Genomic DNA, 22033 nt, shown 5'->3' on the forward strand with positions numbered 1-22033 from the left:
GAGACTCAAGACTCTTTCTTTCGAGTTTCCTTGCCTAGACGCAGATATGCACATGACCGTAATGTATTTGACATGTGCATGTCTGTTTGAATCCATGTGGATTGAAAAGAAAGAAACAGAGTTCCCAGCTCAATCTACACTTTTAAGATCCTTGATTGTGCGATCTTTTTAGTATGAGCTGTGTGTGTTTAATATTGAACGTTGATACTCAATTTGTACTTTTTCTATTCCTTTCTTTTACTCCAATTAATTTCCTTTTGCTTTCGATTGATTTTTTGTTTGGATTTATTTTTGTATTTTTTTCGTTTCTTCGGTTTCTTTTATAGAACTTTTCTCCATCGTTACAGTACATTAGTCCAACTTATCCATATTATGCACCACCACCAACTATTATACCAACAATGCCAATGACAGATTCCGAACAGGCTAGCACAGCTGCATCACCCGACGAGGCATACACACAGTATCCACATCAAGCCGCTCCTAAATAGGTCTTCGCGAGGTGAGTGAAACTGAAGTCTTCTCAGCCACTGTCATCTCTCTGATCCTGTCTCTGTCACAGTTTCACAGGCTCTACATCCCCTGCCTCTAAGTTGTATGCTTCTCAATCTCTGCCCACTCCGCTATGGCCATAAAGCTTTTACCCAAAAACCCTTCAATTGCATTTTTCTTTAACTTAAAACTTATTTGATATTTTCAAGATTTAATTACTTCAATTAAATTACCTGAAAACTGCAAACAATTCTGTCATATCTTTCAGTAACGTAATATTTATTTAAAGTTCAATTAATTTTTGAAATAAAAATGTTCTAGTATAAAGACTTGCATTATATTTCCGATTAATATTCCTATTTTAAATGCTACTTTTATCTTTAAATTTGTACTTTATAATACAATAATTAATTCAAGTAGAATACATAAGTAACGGTATTCTGTAAGGAGTTAAGTAATCTTAGAAAGATTGGAAATGATAAAATCAAAAACAAAAACGTTATAAGGTTGAAGAACAAAATTTCCAAATACATGTACATGTTAAATAAGAAACCTTAGGGATAAAGCTTAAATGTTCAGCACCAGAACACACTGCGCTTACCAACACTTCTTTGCATGTATGCTCTTTGCTTTCATAGCTCTTGTAATCCTCCACCATTTGAGCCCATTTCACCCCAAAAACGATCATCTCACTCGGCGTTTTTCATTTGCATTTACTCTGAGCTTTCCGTTTACGTAAACGCCTAAGGATTCATCCTTTTTTTAAACACTTAAACACACTTTTCAACACTGCACATACAAACAACACACAAATATACACTGACAATCATCGGCTTCATGTGTTATGTGTGCTCTGCTTGTTGTTGCTTGCCTGTTTGCTTCAAATCTGTTCATTACAAACCAATTTCACTTAATTCTAAAAAAGTGTATTCTGTTTATTTTCTTTACCAACTTTCTGCGGCTTCTTTTCGATACAACAACATGGCTCTATTTCTTATATAGTATAGTTACTAAGCAGTCTAATCACTGGTAATCCATACTAGGTAAATATCATTCATTGCTCATGTAAAACCCCTGCATGTATCCCGGCTTTAAACTTTTCCCTGTGGTTTTAAAGGATTTCTTTTTAACCTTACCCATTCTCCATGAGAACAAATTCTGAATAAAATTATACTAATTGAAGCTTTAATTCTTCTAGCTATAATATACTAGTACCCCATTTGAGTACTATATAAATTGGACGAGAGTGAGAGCAAGCCTGGTGTACGCGGAAAAGCCAAGGACGAAGGAAAATCAAGAGGAGAAACATCAAAAGCATCGGATCGGATAAAGGAGTAGACAACCACCACATGAACAACAACTAAATGAAACAGCTAAAACATCAACATTGGCAGTAGAACCAGAAACACAGCATGCAGTTTACGAAAATAAATCTTGAGTTTTCTCACCCCATAAAAAAGGGGAGATCCCAGAGCTGAGGCAGAGAAAATAATGTATAAAAATAAGGAGGTTGGATGTGAGGATGCAGTTTAGGGGATACATGAATAAATGTAAGCGATGCGAAAATGAAAGCCGGTCTCCGAAGAGACGAGCGCAGAAGACGCGAGTAAAAAGTGAAGAAAAGCAAAGACTAAACTTAAATAATAGAGAATAGTTATACACTAAATAAACAACCAGAGAAGCAACAGCAGAACGGCAAAAATTGCCAAACAACAGCGGCAAACGAGAGAAGAGCAGTCGAAAATATTTACAAAAAGAGAACTGCAGAAGAGAAAGTAAAGTCAAAGGAAACTCACTTGGGGGTCGAAAGCACTTGAGGAAATCTGCCGAGAAAAAAACCATCGCAGATTAAAGTTAAGTTAATTTTGTTAAGCGCAAGAGGAAAAACAATTGCATGGGGGTAACTGAGGAAGAGCGATGTAAAAATAGAAGAGAAAATAAAAAAACTATTTTGCTAATGTTGAGCTAGCAAAACCTAAGCAGACAGAAATTTGTGAAGTGAAAGATGAAAAAAAAACCGAAACAGAAACAAAAACAAAAATAAATGTGTGTGCAATGTATGTTAAAGAACCGTAAAGAAAAACAGAGCAAATAAAAACGAAACAAAACCCATTTCGATGATGATATAAACAAAGCATAACTCTTAAGTCAAACTGCAGCGGCAACAAAGAAACCCCCTGAAGAACGAAGAAAGCGCAAGAATGCGCGAAAGAAAGCAAAACTTTTTTACCATAGCGGCAACGTTTTCTTTGTTGTGGCCTGCTAAAGAAGATTTTTACGATGAAACTCAGACTCTACCTTTGTTTTGTTCTGTTTGTCTAATTTGTAATATTTATTTTGTATTTTTGTTGAATCGTGTTGACCAGCACAAAGAACGGAAGCAGAGGAAAGCGTAGATAGCCACAAAAAGTAAGGAGATATTTGGTTTGTTTTCTCCTTGTGTTGGTTTCTTAAACCAAAAAAATGCAAATTGTATAAAGCAAAGATCCGAAAGCAAAAAACAAAAGCGAAAAAGTAATGTCTATTTCCCCTTTTTGACATTCGTTTTGTGCTATCCAAGCAGTCAAAAAGAAAAAGATAAATTAAAACAAAAGAAATGAGAAGAAAAAGCCTTTGAAGTGGGCAAAAACCTAGTATTAAGTCTTAGCAAAACAAAAATAAGAAAATTGCAGTAAGCAAAAACAGATTTAGTAGTTCTAGAGATCTAAAAGAAAGCAGAAGGCGGAAGAATAAGCAAAAGCTTGGGATGACCGAGTGAAGATGGGAAATCTTGTACTAGTTTTTAGCATATTTTTTGTGCTCATCAGTCGATTTAATGAATGAATTTTTTGTAGCTGTCTACAGTTTTTTACGTTAACTGTTTTTTAGACATATTAATGAAGAAAGAAAAACAAACAAAAAACAACCTAGATATAGTATATTTTTTCTGCATATGACAAGTTGTTGAAGAGCAGAAAGTGAGGCAGGAAAAGAATGCAGTTTGATTAGCATGGAAACCAAGAGGCAAACACTTTTTAAAAGGGAATAGCGAAACAAACCGAGACAACACACAAAAGTAGCAAAACACAGAACAAGAAAAATAAAATTTGAAACTGTAGAATTGTAGTTTAGCTTTGTGAAGCCGGCGGAGGAAGTACGATTTTTTGAAGGATCAGCAAGGATCGAAAGGAACAACAGCAGCAGCAACAACAACTGGCACAGGCAGTAGCAGAAATGTAAAACAAAAAACCAAGAAAATTAATGTTAAATGGAAAAAAAAAAACAAAATGAAGAAGTAAGAAAGAAGAGAACTACGTTTAGTGAACTTAGTTATTAAGCGAAGATTTCTTTAGTCTTGTAAGAGTCTCTTAAGTAGAGTTGAAGAACGGAGGTCGGAGTTTAGAATTGAAATTTTACCTTTTTCAAAGCCTAGCATATTTATTTTTCCGAGACACACACACACTTTCACACACACACACGCACACACTGACACATAGACACCAACACGGACACACCTAACAAGCCTAAGCATTGTATTTGTGATTTTTTCGAATGTTAATTGATTAACAAAACACGATGAGCAAAATAAGAGAAACAAGGGAAACATCAAGTGGGCGATGTGAGTGGAAGAAAGTGTGGCGAAGAGAGAAAATTTTCAGAATCTCCTTTTGAGCAAGGACACCCTCACACCACAAATAACATTCCTGAGCAAAGTCTTTGATTTGATTTTGATATATATATGTATGCGTTGATACGATTTAATTTTCGAGTTTAGAGTTGACGAGTCGCCTAACTGAACTAACTACATATATATTTATTATATATATACATATATAAAAACATAAGAAACACAACGCCAAAAGTCTTCCTAAGCCTAAAACCAAAACAACAACAAAATGCAAATTTTTTTTTTGTCATATTACGATTATTTGCTTTAGACTGACTACGAACTGAAACTGTAACAATAACAACATACGCAGGATGTAAACCCCCCAAAAATAAAAACACATACACCTAGACTCACCTCGTAAAGTTTATGCAGGCATCGGAAAAATATATATTTTGCCAAAACATTCCAAAAGCGAAAAAAGAAAAGCGAAATTGTTAAATGAAAAATTTGTACGAGATGCCTGCATTTGTTGTCCTATACAAGAAGAATCACAAATACAAGAACCAGTCATTGGGAGGATTTTTTTTAGAAAGATTTTCAATCCTGTTTTCCTCGATACAATTACAAACACACGCCCACGCACACGTATACACCCCCCAAACTCACACAAAGTGCAATTTTCTTTCTGTAGTTTTCATTGATTTTACTTTGTTAGCAGCAAAAACAACTTAAGCAAATTGAGAAAGCATTAAACTAAGTTATTTATAAATCGGCGGAAGAAACGATGAGCTGGGGGCGTGTCTTTCCGCCCCCTCCCTAGGAAAGTGAAAATGAAATTTATGTCTTAGAGAACGAGAATGAAATCGAGTCGATGCAGGAGAAGAACCTAGTATGTAAGATCAAAGCCTAGTGCGTAAGTTTAGAGAATCTAAGTACAGTGTTGACAAGCAAAGATGAACGCAGAAGCCGAAACGAGTAGCGTAGAGCGAGGCAAGAAATGTAGCAAGAAAGACGGAGACGAGTAGGACATATGATTTCTAGTTGGTAGCGAAAGGAGAATGAATAGTTGGTTAGTTGGAGTGCAACACATGTAGCAAGTTGTAGTTTTTGTGTAGTTAGAGCGACAGTGTTGGAAAACGCCACGTCGCACAGTTGGAGGTTAGGTTTAATTTAAAAAAAGGATAAAAGCAAGGACGTTAGAGAGGGTAAACAAAAAAATCAACCGACGAGGAATGTTCTAATCTAAAGCTATACTGACTTTTTGTGTGTGTATTTAAATCTACTTTGACAAGAAACCAAACTTGGAACTCGTTTGTTTTGCGTCTGTATTTTGTTTTAATTTAATGCGTTTTACTTTAGTTTTTTAACTAATTTTAAGTAGTTAATTTATTATTTGTCTTAAAATCGCCGAGACCCCAATCAAGATTCAAGATTGCTTGGGTTTCTCGCCCCTGATTGAAGTTCTCTCGCAAGAGGACCGAATCGATTAAATTTGATGCAAGTGTTGAAGTAATTTTTAAAATGCAAACAAAAAAATGTCTAGTGCGTAAATTTGAAAACTAAAAACAACAAAAATTTCAATAAAAACTAAAAAAAAAAACAAAAAATAAATAAATATTTTTGGTTTGAGTGTGTTTTCCTTCGTTTAGTTTTGCGTTTCCTTCAATGTGATTTCTTAGTAGGATAATGTTTGCTATATAAATTACCAGTAAGCTTACTCACCCCACACCAAATAGTTTCCAATAACGAATTCCTAAATTAATTGAACCCCCACTAAATTGAATTGTGTTTTAAACAGGAGGCAAACTTAGTCGTCTTAGTCGTTGTTTAGGGGCGGGCATAGCAGAGCGTGTGAGGCGAGCGGGAGAAATAAATAAACATTTTTTAATTAAGCCAATTTAAGGAAATGATGAATATATATTTTTTTGAAACTTTTTTGACGAAACCAAGAATATAAACAAAACAAACAAAAAACCAAAAACAAAATGAAAACACATAAAAGTGAGAGCGGAGCCGGAAGAACGAACGCTAGCAAATCGATGGGACAGGCAGGATGGAAAGAAAATAAGCTCATTAAATTTAAAAAATAAATAAGACAGTTTCGGAATGAAGAATGGATGAATAGTTGGAGAGTAAGGGAAAGGAACAAAACACGACGACAAAGGCGTAAACTAACTCTAAGTAAGCGTAAAATGCAAGCTGCTAATTAAACTTAGAAACAGAAATACTTAAATGAGAGTAATGTACATTTCGCTTGTTGCTATTTTTAAGTTTTAAATCAAAGTCTTTTAAAGAACTTTATTCATTTTCTTATTAACAATGATAAAAACCTAAAAACCACAAAAAAATCAAGCAAAGCAAATGCGCAAACTGGTAATATTGAATCAGAAAAAAAAACTACATCTCTCTTTGTAATCCTCCAGAAAAATAAAACTGAAGGAAAGATCGATCGAAAGCATGAGGAATCCTTTTCAACTCTCTGTGTATTTTTTAAAGTATTATTTTTTGCATCAATGTGACGCTTTTAAGCATTTTTATATGGCGAAAGAATTGTATTTAAATCTCTAGTAAAAGCTAAAAAGAACACGAAAAAAAAAACTAAAACTGACAAAGGACAAGAAAAATGCGAAAAAGCGAAATCTTTGCTATAACTTTCAAATTTATACGCGTACTTTTTGTGCCCTCAACTTTAATGCAAAAGATCATTCATGAAGAAAACTGAATTGGAGATCAAGAGATAAAAGTTAAAAACCCAAAATAAAAAAGAAGGAAAAAAGTTTAAAATGAAAAATTAGTTTAAGCAAAACATTTTGCAGCTTTTGTGCTTATTTCGCTTAAGACTAGTTGAACAAGAAAACAAAAAAACAGAAAGTAAATGAAGAAAAAAAATTAAATATAATTGTAAGTAAAAAAGAAAAGAGAATAGATCAGTATAGAACAGAACCGAAAGCGAGAGAATCAAGCAAGAAGCTAAGCGAGGGCAGGGAGAAAAATCCTGAGCCCGACTTAAAGCGACGGAAAGCATTAAACCGAACATAGCAAAAGATTTAACTGTGGACGTTGAACGAGTTGAAGAACACACAAAAGCAAAACATGAAAAAACGTAACGTCTCTTTGGTAAGAAAAAGGAAAACCTAAAGAGCAAATGCTGTCATCCAAAAACCCAAAAAAAAATGAAACTGAACTTTTTCTGAATCAATAAAAGACAAATTGATTTTCTGTAAGAAAACAAAATTCAAATGCATTTTTTATTCATCGGGCGGGGGATTTGGTTTGGTGAAATAGTTTCCTGCAAATTTCCCTCAGGGGATGCGAGAGCCTACCCTTATGAAGAAGGATTATCCTGCCAAGGATGCTATCCTGTTGAAGCCCATTGTCCTCGTAAAATGTTTAGGAATGTGGGGCGTGTAATGAGTTCCTCCCTTTGGCTATCTTTTTACCCCACCACCACGCCTCATAAATAAAGGCTTTTAGCTTTGGGAGGCGGAAGAAATATGAAAGGCCCACACATAAACTCCTAGTCAGTGAGCCTATATGTGTGTGTGGGGAAGTCGCAAGGATGTACCCAAAAACGTTGACAGCAGTTCGTCCTGCTGATTTTGCTGCTATCCTGTTCGTTTGACTTGTTTGATGGTTTTATGAGTGTCGAAACATGACAGCTTAATAGACATTTTTATGGCAGGCAATCGCCATTTCATTGTTATTGCTAAAAGTGGATTGGGAGGATAATGGAGTTTTCAGGGCAAAAAAGGGAGGAAGTTCCTTCCCCACAAGCACAGACGAACGGCAACTTCCGGGACAAAATCAAGGGATGCTGTGAGCTCCACCAGTAAAGCTGTACCACCAAAACAAACACTACAAAAAATAATCTGCTTAAAATATGCTTATATGGTAGAATGCAAAAAATTCGAAAACCAAAAAATTATATTTTATGTTTGCGCAGCCTTTTTTTTATAATTGTTCTTATAACACATAATAACTTATTTGACAAAGGCAACAGTTCGTATAAGTGATAAAGAAACTTATTCTGGTATGCCTAAAATGCACTACAGCGCGGTGAACCAGAATAAGGAATACTTTCCATAAGTTTACTTAATTTATCAGAAATATTTTAACGAACATTATATATTAATAATTAAAATTTAATAGAAACGAGAACGAAATTATGCAAAAATAATTTTTTTATCACAAATTTAATTTAGGTATTGGCTGTGATTTATTGGTTTCTTAGACCAACCTATTTCTCTGAGTGCACCGTCGCAATTTGAGTGTGTATGCAGACCCTCCCCAAAAACAGCAACAAAGGTATTAACATTTGTTAGCCTGCTTGTTTGTTTACTTGCCTACCGTTATTTCGTTTTCACATTTCGGATTCTTGTGTCGCGACTTCTTGTCGAGGTTTCTGGGCTCCTGTTCGCAAGTTGTTTTTTGTTTTAGTTGTCTGTGTGTGGACAAAAGGAATATTGATACAGTCATGTTGTTTCCCAGAATCCCCAAGTGTCAGATCGTTTATCTGTTCGTGTTGATAGTTCGTTTTGGCCAACCGATTCGTTTAGTTTTTTGAGAAAGACCACGATTAGTCCAATAATAAAATACATTTTTGTATGTCAATTGAACTTACCATCTTGTACACTTATTTTCAATTATTTTACATCGAAGAAAAAAATTAAAATTAAATTTGAAAAGTTTAGTCTTCTTGTGATTTAACCGTCACAGGTCCTTTTTTACACAAAAGTTGTCTGTTGTTGGGTATATTTTTAAGTGCAAACTAAGACTTAGCCCAAAATGGACAAACCCTTTAAGTTAATCCGCCCTTAATCCGAGTAGACACAACCAATTTAAAGCCAAGTTCATGTAGTGTTTATTTATTTTTTATATCTAGTTCAAATGCCTTACGGATATTTTGATAGGCATGCTAGTTCCATTAGTTCGTGTACAGAAAACTGTTTAAACTATAAAAACTGACACTGTGGCTGCCAAGCCGTACAAAAACCGAATTGTTAACTGTTTGCACGTCTATATAGGCTATATACGCTATATTCGCTCCCACATCGGATATCAATTTTTGTGGTCTTGGACAAATGGAAACAATGGCTAACAAATTACGAACTACGCGGAAACAAAATCATATAAAAATCGTTAAATTTACACGCCACCTGCTCACTTGCCGCCAAAGCCGCCCATTAGGTTCCCCAGGCCACCCAATCCGCCCGCCGCCCCCTGTTGCAGTTGCCTCATCATGTTCTGAAGTCCACCAACGCCGCCCATCTGTTGCAGCATACGGGGATCAATCATCTTCGCCATCTGTTGGTTGAGCTTTGCCATCTGCGTGGGGTTTACGTTCTTGGTCATGTCACCCTGCTTAAATAGGCCCTTCACGCCGCCCATCTTCTTGACCACCGCCGCAAATTTCGTATAGTGAGCAATCAGTTCCTTGACCTCGCGCTCCAGGACTCCAGCTCCTTGGGCCACGCGGATGCTGCGGTTCGGCTGCTTGCTGAAAAGCTTCGCCCCGTCGCGGTTGTCCAGTTCGTTGTCCGACATACTGTCCATCATTGTCATCATGCGCTTGATGCGCGCCATCGACTCCTGCTCGCCACCCTTGGTCATAAAGTCCTGCGAGAATCCGGGAATCATGTTCATGATCTGCGAAAATGGCCCCATCTTCATGATGTTCTGGAACTGCTCGTACATGTCGCGGATAGTGAAGTGCCCATGCTTGATTTTCTCCAACAGCTCCTCGTTGCCATCCAGCTTTAGTTCATTTACCTGCGAAAAATAGGGAATTAGTTAGTTAAAATCATATTCGAAGAGATTTTGAATCAAAATTTCAAATATGGAATCGTCACTTATGCCGTAGGTACCTTATCTATCAGCCCTTCGATGTCTCCCATGCCCAGCAGTTTGCTCACAAAGGGTTTCGTTTTAAAGGGCTCCAGATCGTCAATGTGCTCGCCCGTACCGATGAAGATAATGGGCGACTGTGTGGCCGCGACGGCGGACAGGGCACCGCCTCCTTTGGCGTGGCCATCCAACTTGGTGATGATCACCGAACCAATGTCCACCTTGTCCTTAAAAGCTTTAGCCTGAGCCTCGCAAGCCTGACCAATTGTGGCGTCCATCACGAAGATGATGTTGTCAGGACTGACGGCGTTGGACACGGCTAACATCTCCTCGAACAGCGACTCCTCCTGCTTGTGACGACCCGATGTGTCCACTATAATCATCTCAAAGCCCTCGCGCTTAAACATATCCACGCCCTCCTGGGCAATAACAACGGGGTCGATTTCCGTGTAGCTACCGTAGAAGGGAATGCGCGCCTTGGTCGCGTTCTGCTTCACCTGATCGTAAGCACCGGCACGGAAGGTATCGGCGCACACGAGGCAGGACTTCCAGTTCCGCTTTTGGTAGTGATAGGCCAGCTTTGTGCAGGTGGTGGTCTTACCAGAGCCCTGGAGACCGACAAACATGACCACGTTGGCTTTTCCCTTAATAGGTTGGTAGGGTTTTACGCCAGGATCCACCAGTTTGATAAGCTCCTTAAAGACCGCCGACTGGATCATCCGACGCTTGTTCAGACCACCGGCCATTTCATCGAAATCTATGACGGCTCGGACATTTTCGCGCAGCTGCTTTACCAGCCGGATGTTTACATCCGCCTCCAGGAGCGCCGCACAAATCTCCTTGAGCATCGCATTTAGAGCCTCCTCATTGATTACTGTCGCCTTGCTGAGCGAGTGCAGCGCCGTGGTTATCTTGCGACCCAAATCCGCGAGAACCATCTTGCCGGTGGTGGTTGTGTGTGGTGTGGTGCAAAGACTACTGGCAGTTTCTGAATTTTGTCGGGCTATGCGCGAAAGGCCAGCTAAATTGTATGTTTTTTGGACTTTCTTTGCCTGACACGTCGATGTGGAAGAGGAAGAGGCTGCTGACCACTGGCCATTCGCAGCGGGCGAGTGTGCAGCTGTCAAAACAAAGGCGGCTATCGGGTATCGACTCCGGTTCGTGGTGACTGGCATTAATACTTTAAAATCTCGCTCCAAAAATGTAACAAATTTATATAGTTTTGGCTTTTTTTTAACCTATTTAAAGACAAACTGTTAGTTAGTGTAATTTGATTTCTAATGAGATTTTCACTTAAATTAAACAAGAACTGTCTTAAAAATATTTTCCCCTCAAAATGCACAACCTCGCTAAAAAAAAAGCTGAGTTGACAACACCGAACTAGAAGACAGGTGTTTGAATTTATTGCAAATTTTTCGCGGTTTTTATTTATTTACTTAATCTATGGGTGTAAAGGAATTATGGGGAGTACTTACACCCCATTGTGAACGTAAACCTATTAATGAATTGCGGGGCAAGAAGGTGGCCATCGATTTGGCCGGATGGGTGTGCGAATCACTGAATGTTGTGGATTACTTTGTGCACCCAAGGCATCATTTGAAGTGGGTTTTAGAAAATACTTACCAAAAAGTGCTTACTGAACTAATTTCAATTACATTCTTCCCCCCAGAAACCTCTTTTTTCGGACTTGCTATTTAATTTGGGAGCAAGTTACCCCTGTTTTCGTTTTGGAAGGAGTGGCTCCTAAACTTAAGAGTCAGGTGATAGCCAAAAGGAATGAACTGCAATTTCGGGGCGTGAAACCCAAAAATTCTCCAGAAGTCACCCAAAACCAGGCTCCCAAAGGCGACAAAGGACGCACCCGTTTCAACCATGTCCTTAAACAGTGCGAAACACTACTCCTTTCCATGGGAATCCAGTGCGTTCAAGGTCCTGGCGAGGCAGAGGCCTACTGCGCCTTTCTCAACAAGCATGGCGTAAGTGTATAAGTTTTACCCATAGTATCCATTATTATAAAATTTGTACCCCAAGTTAGTTGACGGCGTCATTAGCCAGGATTCGGATTGTTTTGCCTATGGAGCGATATGCGTTTATCGCAACTTCTCGGTCTCCACCCAAGGTGCTCAGGCGGCTGCTGGCGGAGCTGTGGACATCTACGATATGCGAGAGATCACCTCCCGCATGGATTTCGGTCAGCACAAGATTATTGTGATGGCATTGCTCTGTGGCTGTGATTATTGTCCAGATGGCATAGGTGGAATTGGAAAGGATGGCGTCTTGAAACTCTTCAACAAGTACAAAGAAACGGAGATTCTGGACAAGTACTATAGTCAGAAAAACAATCTCTGCCCTTATTTATAGCTTTCGTCTTTCACAGGTTAAGAAACTGGCGCAAGGAAACTAATAAATACAATGCACTGGAAATTCGAGTAGATGACAAATCCATTTGCAGCAATTGCGGGCACATTGGCAAAACCCAAAGCCATACCAAAAGTGGTTGCAGTGTTTGCCGCACTAACAAAGGGTGCGACGAAAGCCTCTGGAAGTAAGAAATTTATTAAAATTAAAATTCACATCTTTATTCTTTCAACATTTTGCCCAGAGAACAACGATTATCCATTAAAGCAGAGTTGACTTTGCGACGGAAAGCATTACTATCTCCGGATTTTCCCAACGAGGAGATCATTGCCGAGTTCCTAAGCGATCCCACCACCATCCCAAAACTTAATCTCAACTGGCGTCAACCAAATATAGTTAAGTTTATCAAGCAAATAGGACATCTTCTACAATGGCCGGAAATATACTGCTTCCAGAAGTTCTTTCCCATCCTGACGCGCTGGCAAGTTCAGCAATCAAAACAGGATAATATTCTTATTCAGCCCATTGAAATTATCAAAAAGCGTACTGTTAAAGGAGTTGCCAGCTTAGAGCTGCGTTGGCAAGATCCCAGCGGAAGTTTTAAAGGACTTATTCCAGATAAACAGATTTCAGAATTTGAATTAGAGCATCCGAAGGGAATCGAAGAACTCTACTACACCATAGAACCATTGGACATGCTGGAGTCGGCGTACCCAGATTTGGTTGCTGCATTCTTAAAGTCTAAAGAGAAGCCAGCCAAGAAAACCATTCGAAAGAAGAAGACTACTCCTGAAGAAGAGGATAAGGAAAACGAACAAAAATTAAGACCAAAACGAGTGGTCAGGAAGAAAAAGGTTGCGCCTGAACAGGGTCAGCCTTTATTGCAACAATTCCTGAGGCGTGAAATAAAAGATACTCCTGTTAAAAGTTCTACCCCCCAACGCCAGCAATGCTCAACTCCCATTACCAAGTTTTTGCCCTCAGATCTGGAAAGTGATTGTGATGCTGGAGAGTTCGACATGTCGGACATAGTCAATGGCATCATATCAAATCCGAATGCCAAGCCAGCACTGACCAAACACGAGGGTCACCGGCTGCATTACGAACCTCTGGCGGATGATTTGAGTTTGCGCCTGGCGCAAATGAGTCTAGACAACGAAGAGGAACCGACAGAAGTGGAGAAGAAAAGGAACCTTTCCCAAATCGAGCAATTGCCGCAGAGCAAGCGGTTTTCCTTGGACGACAGTTTTGATCTACTGGTTAAGGGAGATCTAAAGATGCTAGCCAGGACTCCAGTAGAGCGGTTCAAGTTACAACACCGCCTCAGCGAAAAGATACCAACACCAGTAAAGCCTTTAGCTAATATGAGTTACTTTTTTGATCAAAGCTCCGGCAATGCAGATGCTTTTGAAGAGGTAATGAACTCTAGTTTTGTGCCACAAGATCAGGAGGAAAATGAAGAAGACGGGGAGGATGATGATCTGGTGGTGATTAGTGATTAAATATTTAACTATACTTAATAATTCCGCGGTTTATTCGCTTTTCACATTTTAAATCATTTAAAGAGGCAAGCTTGCAGCTAGCACATTTCGGAGGGTAATCACATCTAAAACCTACAGATAAAGCTTAGCGTACGCATGTGCCTTGGACATTGCCTTCTCTAGCTGCTCCTCGAAGAGGTTGTTGACTCTTCGACCCTTCATGTTGCACACTACCTGCGGATTCTGACCCTTGGGCGCAGCTATTTGGCCACCAAAAGTGTCGGCGAAAGATTGCAGCCAAGCGGAAGCGTTAAATTGTTCTGTGATGCAGTTTGATGGTACGCAGCAGCGCGCCTTGACCACGCTATCACACATGCTGATTACCAGGACGGGTCGATCCTGGCAGAATTTTGTGGCTCGCTGCAAAGGAATCTCCTCCACAAGGGCGGAGCTGGTAATATAGTGCAGGATAAATGGGTGAGTATCCACAGGCTTTTCCTGCAGAAGATTGCGCATTTCAACATCCACGAATTCCCTTAAAATATCAAGTTTAGAATTGTGATGAAAAAGTATTAAATTGGAATCTTACTTGAGGGTTGTGCGAGAAGAATCTTTGATTCTCTTTAACATCTCGGTTATGCGCTCTAGCGTGTCCATTTTGAACGCATGTGGCAGTTTGATGTCCGTGTGCAGGATGTTGTGACGAATGGTCTGCAGTTCCGCTTCCGTGGCATTTGTGAGCTTATCCGTCTGGAACTGCTTCTCAAGAAGATCTACGCGATGGCGTAGCAGGGCGGCTGTTTTTAGCACCTAGGGTAGAAGCAGGGGAACTATAGATAAATAATTTCAGACCCTATCCTGCATCCACTCACGTTTTCCGCTGCCTGCCCAGCCACAGCGGTGAAGGCGAACCTAGCCCGATTCGTCTGCTTCAAATTGACAATGCAGAAGCACGAAAGCTCACTGGTGTTGGTGGCATGAGTGCCACAGCACAGCTCCTTGGAGCTGAGCTGCAGGTCAGGGCTCTCCACATTGACCAGACGTAATCCCTGCTCCGGATAAACCTCTCCCGGCACCATAGTGATGTCATTTTGCTGCAGGACTTCAGCGGCACTCAAAAGCTCTACCTGAACAGGCGTGGCAGAGCAGATAACGCGGCTATAAGATAGGATTATTGGCTAAATTCTGGGAAAATTAGTAATGGAAATATGGCTCACTTGATTAGATCTTCGATGAGCTGTACATCGCCCTTTTGGATGCGCTTGCCAAGCAGCCCCAACTCTAGTTTGCAGTGATCACTAGTCACCGAACTTGACACCTGGTAGGTAACCTTCTTAAAGAGTGAGCGGATAGCAGCGTTTAAAAGATGGGTAGCTAAAAGTAAAAACTGTTTTTAATATTTCTTAGTTTAATCATACTCCATCCCACCTGTATGATGGCACGTATTGAGTTGTCTCTGCTGGACATCCACCTGCAGTTCCACCTCGTCGCCAATGGCCAGCTCAAAGGCATCCGTAGGACTGGATAATTTGCAGACATGAACCACACAGCCATTGAGATGCTTCACAGAGATCACGTCCAGCAAATGAGGATGCTCTGGCTGGTGGTGATTGCTCACAAAGATATGTCCTCTATCCGATTGTTGACCTCCAGATTCATAGTAGAAATTGCTGGTAGCCGTCACAATTGAAATAAGGTCAGTGGAGGGTTCTTGCAGGCGACTGCCTTGGGTTCGTGACACTTCCGCATCGTTGAGGAGCATTCCCACGATGCGACTTTTTAGCGGAGGTATCTGGTATGTATCACTTTCTTTGTCAAAAGAGTAGGCATATTTGTGACTGTTGCCGGTGGGCGTCAGACCCTTCGTTAAGTTCGCCTGAGCTTCGGCAATACGCTGCTCATTGGCCAAATCGAAAAGTGGTCCTCCTCCGCTTTCTTTTTGAATTCCTTTGGCTTTCATCTTGGCCAGACTGACCTCTGCCCTGTAGCGCTCCAAATCACAGTTCATGTTCTCCAACTCAGCCAGCTTGAGGAAGCTCTCTTCGGTCAGACCATAGGTATCCGTCAGTTTGAAAAGGAAATCTCCTGGTATTGTGTTATTTGGAAACTTGGAGCGTTGTACCTGGAACTCCCGATAGGCGGGTACGAATCCGGGACACTCCATTAGATCAATATCATCCAGATTGGGAAACTCTGTGAGCACCTCTGCAAATGCTTTGGAAGAACTTTCTCTAAGATTCTTATACACCTCTTGCTCGTGGTTGATCAAGTCGATGACTGCCTGCTGTTTGGATGACATCTCTGAATAGGACTCGCCAAGAGTCTCTACCACAATAGGAACTAATTGTGTCAACAATTTCTCATGGGCAAACACATGCTCTGAAATACTGAGAGCTTTGCGGAGGACACGACGCAGTTTTTGGCTGAAAGAAAGTTGAGATCAGTAGAGTAAACATTGGAATTTACGTGTTAACTCACTTTTGATCTGGCAGCATTCCATCGGCTAAACATGCGGTGACCATGCGGGCATGATCGGCTAGTATCCTATAGCTGGTATCCAGAAGTGCTGCATTTCCTCCATTCGAAAAATTACCACCGTACACCGGAGCCTTTGCCACCTGCTGGATGCCATCGAAGAGAGGCGTGAACAAATCCGTATCATAGTTGGAATTCTTATTTTGCAGCACTGCCGTCAAACGCTCGAATCCCATGCCGGTGTCTACATGATGGGCGGGTAGTTGAGTGATGCTGCCATCCGTATGACTAGGAAAATAAAAGCGTTTAGTTTGAAATTTATTGCGGTTTAAAACCATCTTTTACCGATTGTACTGTATGAAGACGAGATTCCAGAGCTCTGTGAGATCGGAGCGACCAGCGTTTACCAACTTGGCGCGCTGCTCCACGCTGCCAAGATCTGGGCGATGATCTATGTGAATTTCGGTGCAGGGTCCACATGGTCCAGTGGCTCCCATTTCCCAGAAATTGTCTGCGCAACCAAAGGGCAGGATACGAGAGGCGGGAAAACTGCAATGATTTAACAATAATTGTAATAGGTTACGCCCTGACATTATGTAATAGGTAATACCCCAGGCTCCTCCAGATCTCAAAGCACTCCAGATCCGCTGGTATTCCCAGCACCTTATCCCCAGCAAAGTAAGTTACATATAGGCGACCTGGGTCAATGTTGTAGGGACCACGGAGCAACTCCAAAGCCATGGCGCAGGCCTCCCGCTGAAAAAAACATATATATTGTGACAAAATAGTACTTAGACAGGCAATAGGACTTACCTTAAAGTAGTCCCCGAAGGACCAGTTGCCCAGCATCTCGAAGAAGGTGTGATGATAGCCATCCGTACCCACCACGGATAGATCATTGTGTTTTCCACCCACACGGACACACTTCTGGGAGTTGACCACGCGCTTGTGGGGCGCCTCTGCTGTGCCCAGGAATACCGATTTGAACTGGAATTAAAACCATAGAATAACAAGGGAACAATGGCATTTAATGGGCCTGTTACCTCACCTGATTCATGCCCGCGTTAACGAAAGCCACCGTGGGATCGCAAAAGGGAACCACCGGGCTGGAGCGGACGAACTTGTGGCCATGGCTTACGGTAAAGTGATCCAGGAACGTCTTACGAATCTCGCGGGCTGTCAGCACGCGCTGCAGCTGTTTGGCCGAGTTGTACATGCCGCAGTTTAATTAAAACCGGCAATTAAACGCCCTCAAAATAAATCTGAGCCCGAACAGCTGATCAGAGTGGCATTCACCACGTAGCAGGTACAATTCCAATCAGAGTTGCTATTCACTGGGAAGCGTCGTCCCCGTGCAGCTGTTCTATTTTTTACGGGCGCAACACGTACATTTTGGCCATAATAAAAGTACAAAATCAACGTTAAGAACAACGAAAGGGGTTAGAACAACCAAAAAAAAATTAACTAAATTAAGCAGTCAGGGTAATGTGACAGCCATTGGACTGGTGCAACTCGGTTAAGTTTGTATTTCAAGCGTTGAACTTTGACACGTTTAGTTCTTCCGCTTTCACTTTCACTTTGCTCGCAGTATAACCAAAAACGGCAGCAAACAACGCAGTTTACGACTGACCAACTTCGAACCTGCGAACCAAGTCCAACGATGGCCACCAAAAGAAGACCTCTGCGCCCTAATTTGGCGAGCAATCCTGGCACCTCATCCTCCTCCGGCTCCAACATGAACTTCAGACCCGGAGGACCCGATATCACCCGGTCAGAAGCCCGAGGAACGAGACCCACGGCTGCACCAACTAGTATTCGCGAGATCCTGGTCATGGGCGTCATTCACCTGTGTAAGAAGATCATATTCTTCAACACGGACCTTAAGGTGGCCTTGTATTTGGGGAGTCTGTTTGTAATCTCCGTGATCGGGGACTTTGCGCCCTTCCCAAAGACCTACTTTGCCAGATCGGACAACCTGTTTAACCAATACTTCGTCAAGGTGGGCTGGGGCTGGACACTGCTCTTCGTAGTGCCCTTTCTGGTACTCTCAGCCTATACGATCACTTGTGGAGACCACAAACGAATGCTGAGGCACCATTTTCCACGCATAGTCATAGCCACTTTTTTCTGGTTCTTCTGGACGAAGTTGTTCAACATAGTTGAGAATTCCTATGGACGCTGTACCACAAAAGGTTGGTCAAAAATAAGCCTATAAAGAAATTATTAATACTAAAACTCTGCAATTCCAGGCTTCCAGAGCAAATCCAGCTGTCTGAGGGCGGGACATTTATGGAAAGGCTTTGACATATCCGGACATGCTTTTATACTGATCCACTCCAGCCTGGTGCTGATCGAGGAGGCGCGTCCCATCATACGCTGGGAGACCATCAAGGAGCACATCCGCAACGAGCGTCACAATCGCAGTTCCGCCGAAAACTCGGGCACAAATCCTTTGAGGACTTTGAACGAGGAGCAAATGCGTAGCCTGCAGTTCTTGTATAAGCGCCTGACGCCCATTATCCGAACTTTATTCATTGGCATGGCGGCGCTGCAGCTGCTGTGGGACATAATGCTGGTGGGCACAATGCTGTACTACCACCGCATGATCGAGAAGGTGATTAGCGGCATTATTGCCATACTCACCTGGTACTTCACGTACCGTTTCTGGTATCCCACACCCGGCCTGCTGCCGGAGGCGCCTGGAAATGGAAGCTTCAGTTACCAACGCGAAATACCTACCTTCCCGTTCAAGCGCCCCACGCATTTATCAACGGGAGCCGCTACGAGCTCGGGGTCCAGCGCATCGAGGGCAAACATCAATGGCAAGGCAGCATCGACGGGCGTGCCAAGGGATCAGCAGATGCCTACTTTCATGGGAATGCCGCTGTTCACAAATCCCAAAGCGGCTAGTGCAGCCGCCAATTTGCTGCTTTCCGAGCAGCAACGGAGGGACAGGGATCGTGAACAACAGCCACTGGAGAGCTGAGCCCTAGGCGGTCCGCCTGGCAAGCGAAGCAGCCATCAAGCATAGCAGGAATTGATAATTAGGTGACGGATTGGAATTTATACCAAATTTTTGTATATTCAGCGACGATGAAATGATGAATCAATGATATTACTAAGCAGCCGAGGCTGGCACTGGATCGCGTTCTGCTCCTCATCCTCCTCCGCCTCTTACCATGACACCCCAGCATCCTTCATCAGCAGTGCGTAGCTTTAAGCGTTCTTATGTTCGTGTGTTTATATGTGCCCAACTTTAACAGTAAAAGGATTTGTTAACAAAATCTGGTGTCCCGATCCTCCGCTCACTTGTGCGCGAAGGCGGCAAACATGGCCATACCCAGGAAGCCCGCTCCCGCTCCTAGTTTGTAATTGCCCGGCGTCCGCATCCACATCTCGCGCAGGATGGCAAAGTTGCTCGGCTGAAGGCGGTGGAAGGACTCGCGCTGTCGGAAACGCAGGAAGAAGGCCTCTACCTGTGGCAGTTTTCCAAAGGCCCAAAAATAGTTCTCGAACCCGAGCTGGTACAATCGATATAGCAATAGTCCCAGGGAGATATCTGCCACGGATAGCTCGTCACCGGTTAGCCACTCGTTTCGCGGTGCTTGGGCAGACAGTTCCTGCTCCACATAGAGCAAAAAGTGACGCACGGCATCTAAAACTTTCTGGAAGTCCTCACGGGAGGAGGCCAGTTCATGCCGGCGCACTTGGATATCAAGCTTGTGTTGCAAAGCTGCCTTGTTCGTTGACTGATCGTCCACAGAGCGGCGCAGCATTTCTAGAACCTTATCGTTGTTTTCTGCAGGGAAAGACAAATAAAAGACTCAGTCAAGCTTACAGTACGGGCCAGAAGTAACTTACTCAGGCAGGACTGGCGCACAGGTCCTATAAAAGGCGCCTTGGGCACCAACTTCAAATCGTCGTGGATAAATGAGCCCAGACTTAGAGTTCCCACTGGCAGGCGACTCATTGCTTGCTCAAGGATCAACATCTTATCAAAATCCTTTGAATTGTGCGGGGGCTTCAGAGTTCGATGAATCCCTGAAATTAGCAAGTTAATAAAATAGACAAACTATAAGTATTCAGGACGAATTACCTCCTCGGAATTTGCTATCCACATAGTTGATGATGTGCGTCGAGTTAGGAATAATAAAAGCTCCGTCCTGGAGCACAGGCACATCGCCCTTGGGATTAAGATTCAGGAACCAGTTAGAATACTGCTCGCCATTGCACAAGTCAACCACGTAGGGAAAGAAGTCAATTTTTTTCTCGTAAAAAACCATGAGAACCTGAGAATATAGATGGAATTATTTTTTGTCTGATTTCGTACAATACGATTAACAATATAAGTATAATTACTAAATAAAACGAAAAACCCCTTTCCAAATTCCTTCGCGTAAAATTTTTAAAGCAATATATGAACGTTAAAAATGAAATATAGTATGTTTATGAAGAAAAGTTCTAAACTAGAACATTTAAAATATTATTGTGGAAATACGTCCTTGTGTATTTCAGCTTATTCCAGATCCGCCTTAATATGATTCAAATGTTATTAATTTTCTGAGTAATTTAGAAGATCGAAAGTAAAAATGCGTAAGAATGAACAACGTCAAACTTGTAAACATTTATTTTTAAGATTTAAGAAGTTAAAATGTAGTTTGGACCGCCAAAAATATAATATTTTAACATTTATACCAATTACTGACAAATTATAAGTTTCATAAAAATGAATTTCTATATTTTTACCTGATTGGCAAAAAAATATAGCATTAAGTTATTTTGCTTCAGTTATTATACTAGTCTCTGCTACCGTAGATTCGTTCTGAGGTTTGTTTATTTTCACGTTTATATTATTTTGTTTTTCCACTCATCTGCCTTATTAGCACCTGCAGCAGATAAGTAAACAGCGTATAAATCAATCCTATGCTGTCATAAGCTAAACTTTAGTTTAATATCTAGAGAACTCCACAATTCTGTCATGCCACCCGCCAATTCATGCTCCATTGCACCCGAGAGCTGAGAGATTTAATGAAGATCGTGGGTGGAGAACCTTCACAGCGGGGGCATCCCATCAAAAACAAAAAACAACGATGACGACTACAACTGATGATGATTAGTTTTGTAATATCGCGGCATTAGCTGATGGATCTGGTTGGGCAAATGATATTTTCAAAGATCACATGATTAGAGCGGTTACTAACTTTTTGCGCATGGAAGTTGTACGGATGAAAGAAGAGAATTGGCTTGTTGTCCGGAAGATCGGGAGCCTTGAAGTCCAGGACAGTTGGCGGAATAGCCTCGATCTCTTTGGCCTGGTCACTCATCTTATTAATATTTTATTAAAATAATATTTGTTTGTATTTAATTTAGTTAATATTTAGTTTCACGTTTGGCTTTTTACTAGCATAAGGGATTTTTTCGTATCACATGCCTTGCCGACGGTTGCGAAAAGTAACCCAAAGCCGTAAGCGCGTGCCGGAGTGAATCGGAGAACCGGAGACTGGTGTACTACTTCCGCCGACGACTACGACTATAGTGAAGCGAGATCCGCCGGGTGGTAGAGCTTAAGCCTCTCTGATAGATTATTAATTCGCACTTTTGGTCGATCGCTCTATAGGCACATATATGTTTTGGAATCAAAAACACTCCATTAGGTCAAGTTATTTTCTCTCACTTTGCGGTTTGTTTGTCATACTTATTTATCTTTGTTTATATTATTACGAAACGGAGCGTTTATCTTGCTATTTGGAGATTTTCTTTTCAAAAAGTCTTATCTACCGATGACTGAGGGATG

General features: G+C 41.4%; 6 protein-coding genes across 26 annotated transcripts in view; 3 read left to right on the plus strand and 3 right to left on the minus strand.

Moving 5' to 3' along the window:
- LOC108051876 (protein alan shepard) overlaps window positions 1-7315 on the plus strand; it is a 137714-nt gene extending 130399 nt beyond the window's left edge. For 10 of the 18 annotated variants that reach the window (XM_044457782.1, XM_044457773.1, XM_044457771.1 and 7 more), the window contains 2 exons: window positions 327-502; window positions 1691-7315. In XM_044457782.1, the coding sequence (XP_044313717.1) occupies window positions 327-491 (165 nt within the window). In that variant the 3' untranslated portion in view covers window positions 492-502; window positions 1691-7315. Of the gene's footprint in view, window positions 1-326; window positions 503-1494; window positions 1536-1690 lie in introns of all 18 variants that reach the window. The other 8 variants (XM_044457783.1, XM_044457785.1, XM_044457774.1 and 5 more) reach the window with 4 other exon arrangements.
- Window positions 7316-8918: 1603 nt separating this feature from the next.
- On the minus strand, window positions 8919-11032 carry LOC108052062 (signal recognition particle 54 kDa protein). The gene is made up of 2 exons (XM_017134386.2): window positions 9946-11032; window positions 8919-9850 (listed from the first exon to the last, which is right to left on the minus strand). Exons 1-2 carry the CDS (start codon window positions 10861-10863, stop codon window positions 9242-9244), a joined length of 1527 nt encoding a protein of 508 aa, XP_016989875.2. The 5' UTR covers window positions 10864-11032; the 3' UTR covers window positions 8919-9241.
- Window positions 11033-11129: 97 nt separating this feature from the next.
- Window positions 11130-13876, plus strand: LOC108051951 (flap endonuclease GEN). The gene is made up of 5 exons (XM_017134274.1): window positions 11130-11526; window positions 11595-11901; window positions 11957-12246; window positions 12303-12470; window positions 12528-13876. The coding sequence occupies exons 1-5, from the start codon at window positions 11369-11371 to the stop codon at window positions 13783-13785; spliced, it is 2181 nt and encodes a 726-aa protein (XP_016989763.1). The 5' UTR covers window positions 11130-11368; the 3' UTR covers window positions 13786-13876.
- LOC108051944 (alanine--tRNA ligase, mitochondrial) lies at window positions 13795-17539 on the minus strand. The gene is made up of 10 exons (XM_017134261.2): window positions 17288-17539; window positions 17053-17226; window positions 16850-16995; window positions 16585-16788; window positions 16243-16527; window positions 15193-16187; window positions 14982-15138; window positions 14637-14922; window positions 14354-14574; window positions 13795-14299 (listed from the first exon to the last, which is right to left on the minus strand). The coding sequence occupies exons 1-10, from the start codon at window positions 17453-17455 to the stop codon at window positions 13897-13899; spliced, it is 3039 nt and encodes a 1012-aa protein (XP_016989750.2). The 5' UTR covers window positions 17456-17539; the 3' UTR covers window positions 13795-13896.
- Window positions 17540-17575: 36 nt separating this feature from the next.
- LOC108051957 (acyl-coenzyme A diphosphatase FITM2) lies at window positions 17576-19523 on the plus strand. 3 transcript variants are annotated; one of them, XM_017134297.1, is made up of 3 exons: window positions 17576-17759; window positions 17828-18431; window positions 18489-19523. In XM_017134297.1, the coding sequence occupies exons 2-3, from the start codon at window positions 17900-17902 to the stop codon at window positions 19223-19225; spliced, it is 1269 nt and encodes a 422-aa protein (XP_016989786.1). In that variant the 5' UTR covers window positions 17576-17759; window positions 17828-17899; the 3' UTR covers window positions 19226-19523. The 3 variants fall into 3 exon arrangements, with proteins under 3 accessions (XP_016989786.1, XP_016989794.1, XP_016989776.1); XM_017134305.1 differs by having other exon boundaries at window positions 17576-17755; XM_017134287.1 differs by having other exon boundaries at window positions 17576-18431.
- On the minus strand, window positions 19451-21888 carry LOC108051981 (ganglioside-induced differentiation-associated protein 1). Of its 2 annotated transcripts, XM_017134307.2 has the most exons (5): window positions 21441-21888; window positions 20336-20528; window positions 20101-20280; window positions 19580-20038; window positions 19451-19493 (listed from the first exon to the last, which is right to left on the minus strand). In XM_017134307.2, the coding sequence occupies exons 1-5, from the start codon at window positions 21561-21563 to the stop codon at window positions 19480-19482; spliced, it is 969 nt and encodes a 322-aa protein (XP_016989796.1). In that variant the 5' UTR covers window positions 21564-21888; the 3' UTR covers window positions 19451-19479. The 2 variants fall into 2 exon arrangements, with proteins under 2 accessions (XP_016989796.1, XP_016989795.1); XM_017134306.2 differs by having other exon boundaries at window positions 19451-20038.
- Window positions 21889-22033: the final 145 nt, after the last annotated feature.

This window comes from Drosophila rhopaloa, unplaced genomic scaffold, assembly GCF_018152115.1.
Source record: "Drosophila rhopaloa isolate 14029-0021.01 unplaced genomic scaffold, ASM1815211v1 contig_163, whole genome shotgun sequence".
NCBI lineage: Eukaryota > Metazoa > Arthropoda > Insecta > Diptera > Drosophilidae > Drosophila > Drosophila rhopaloa.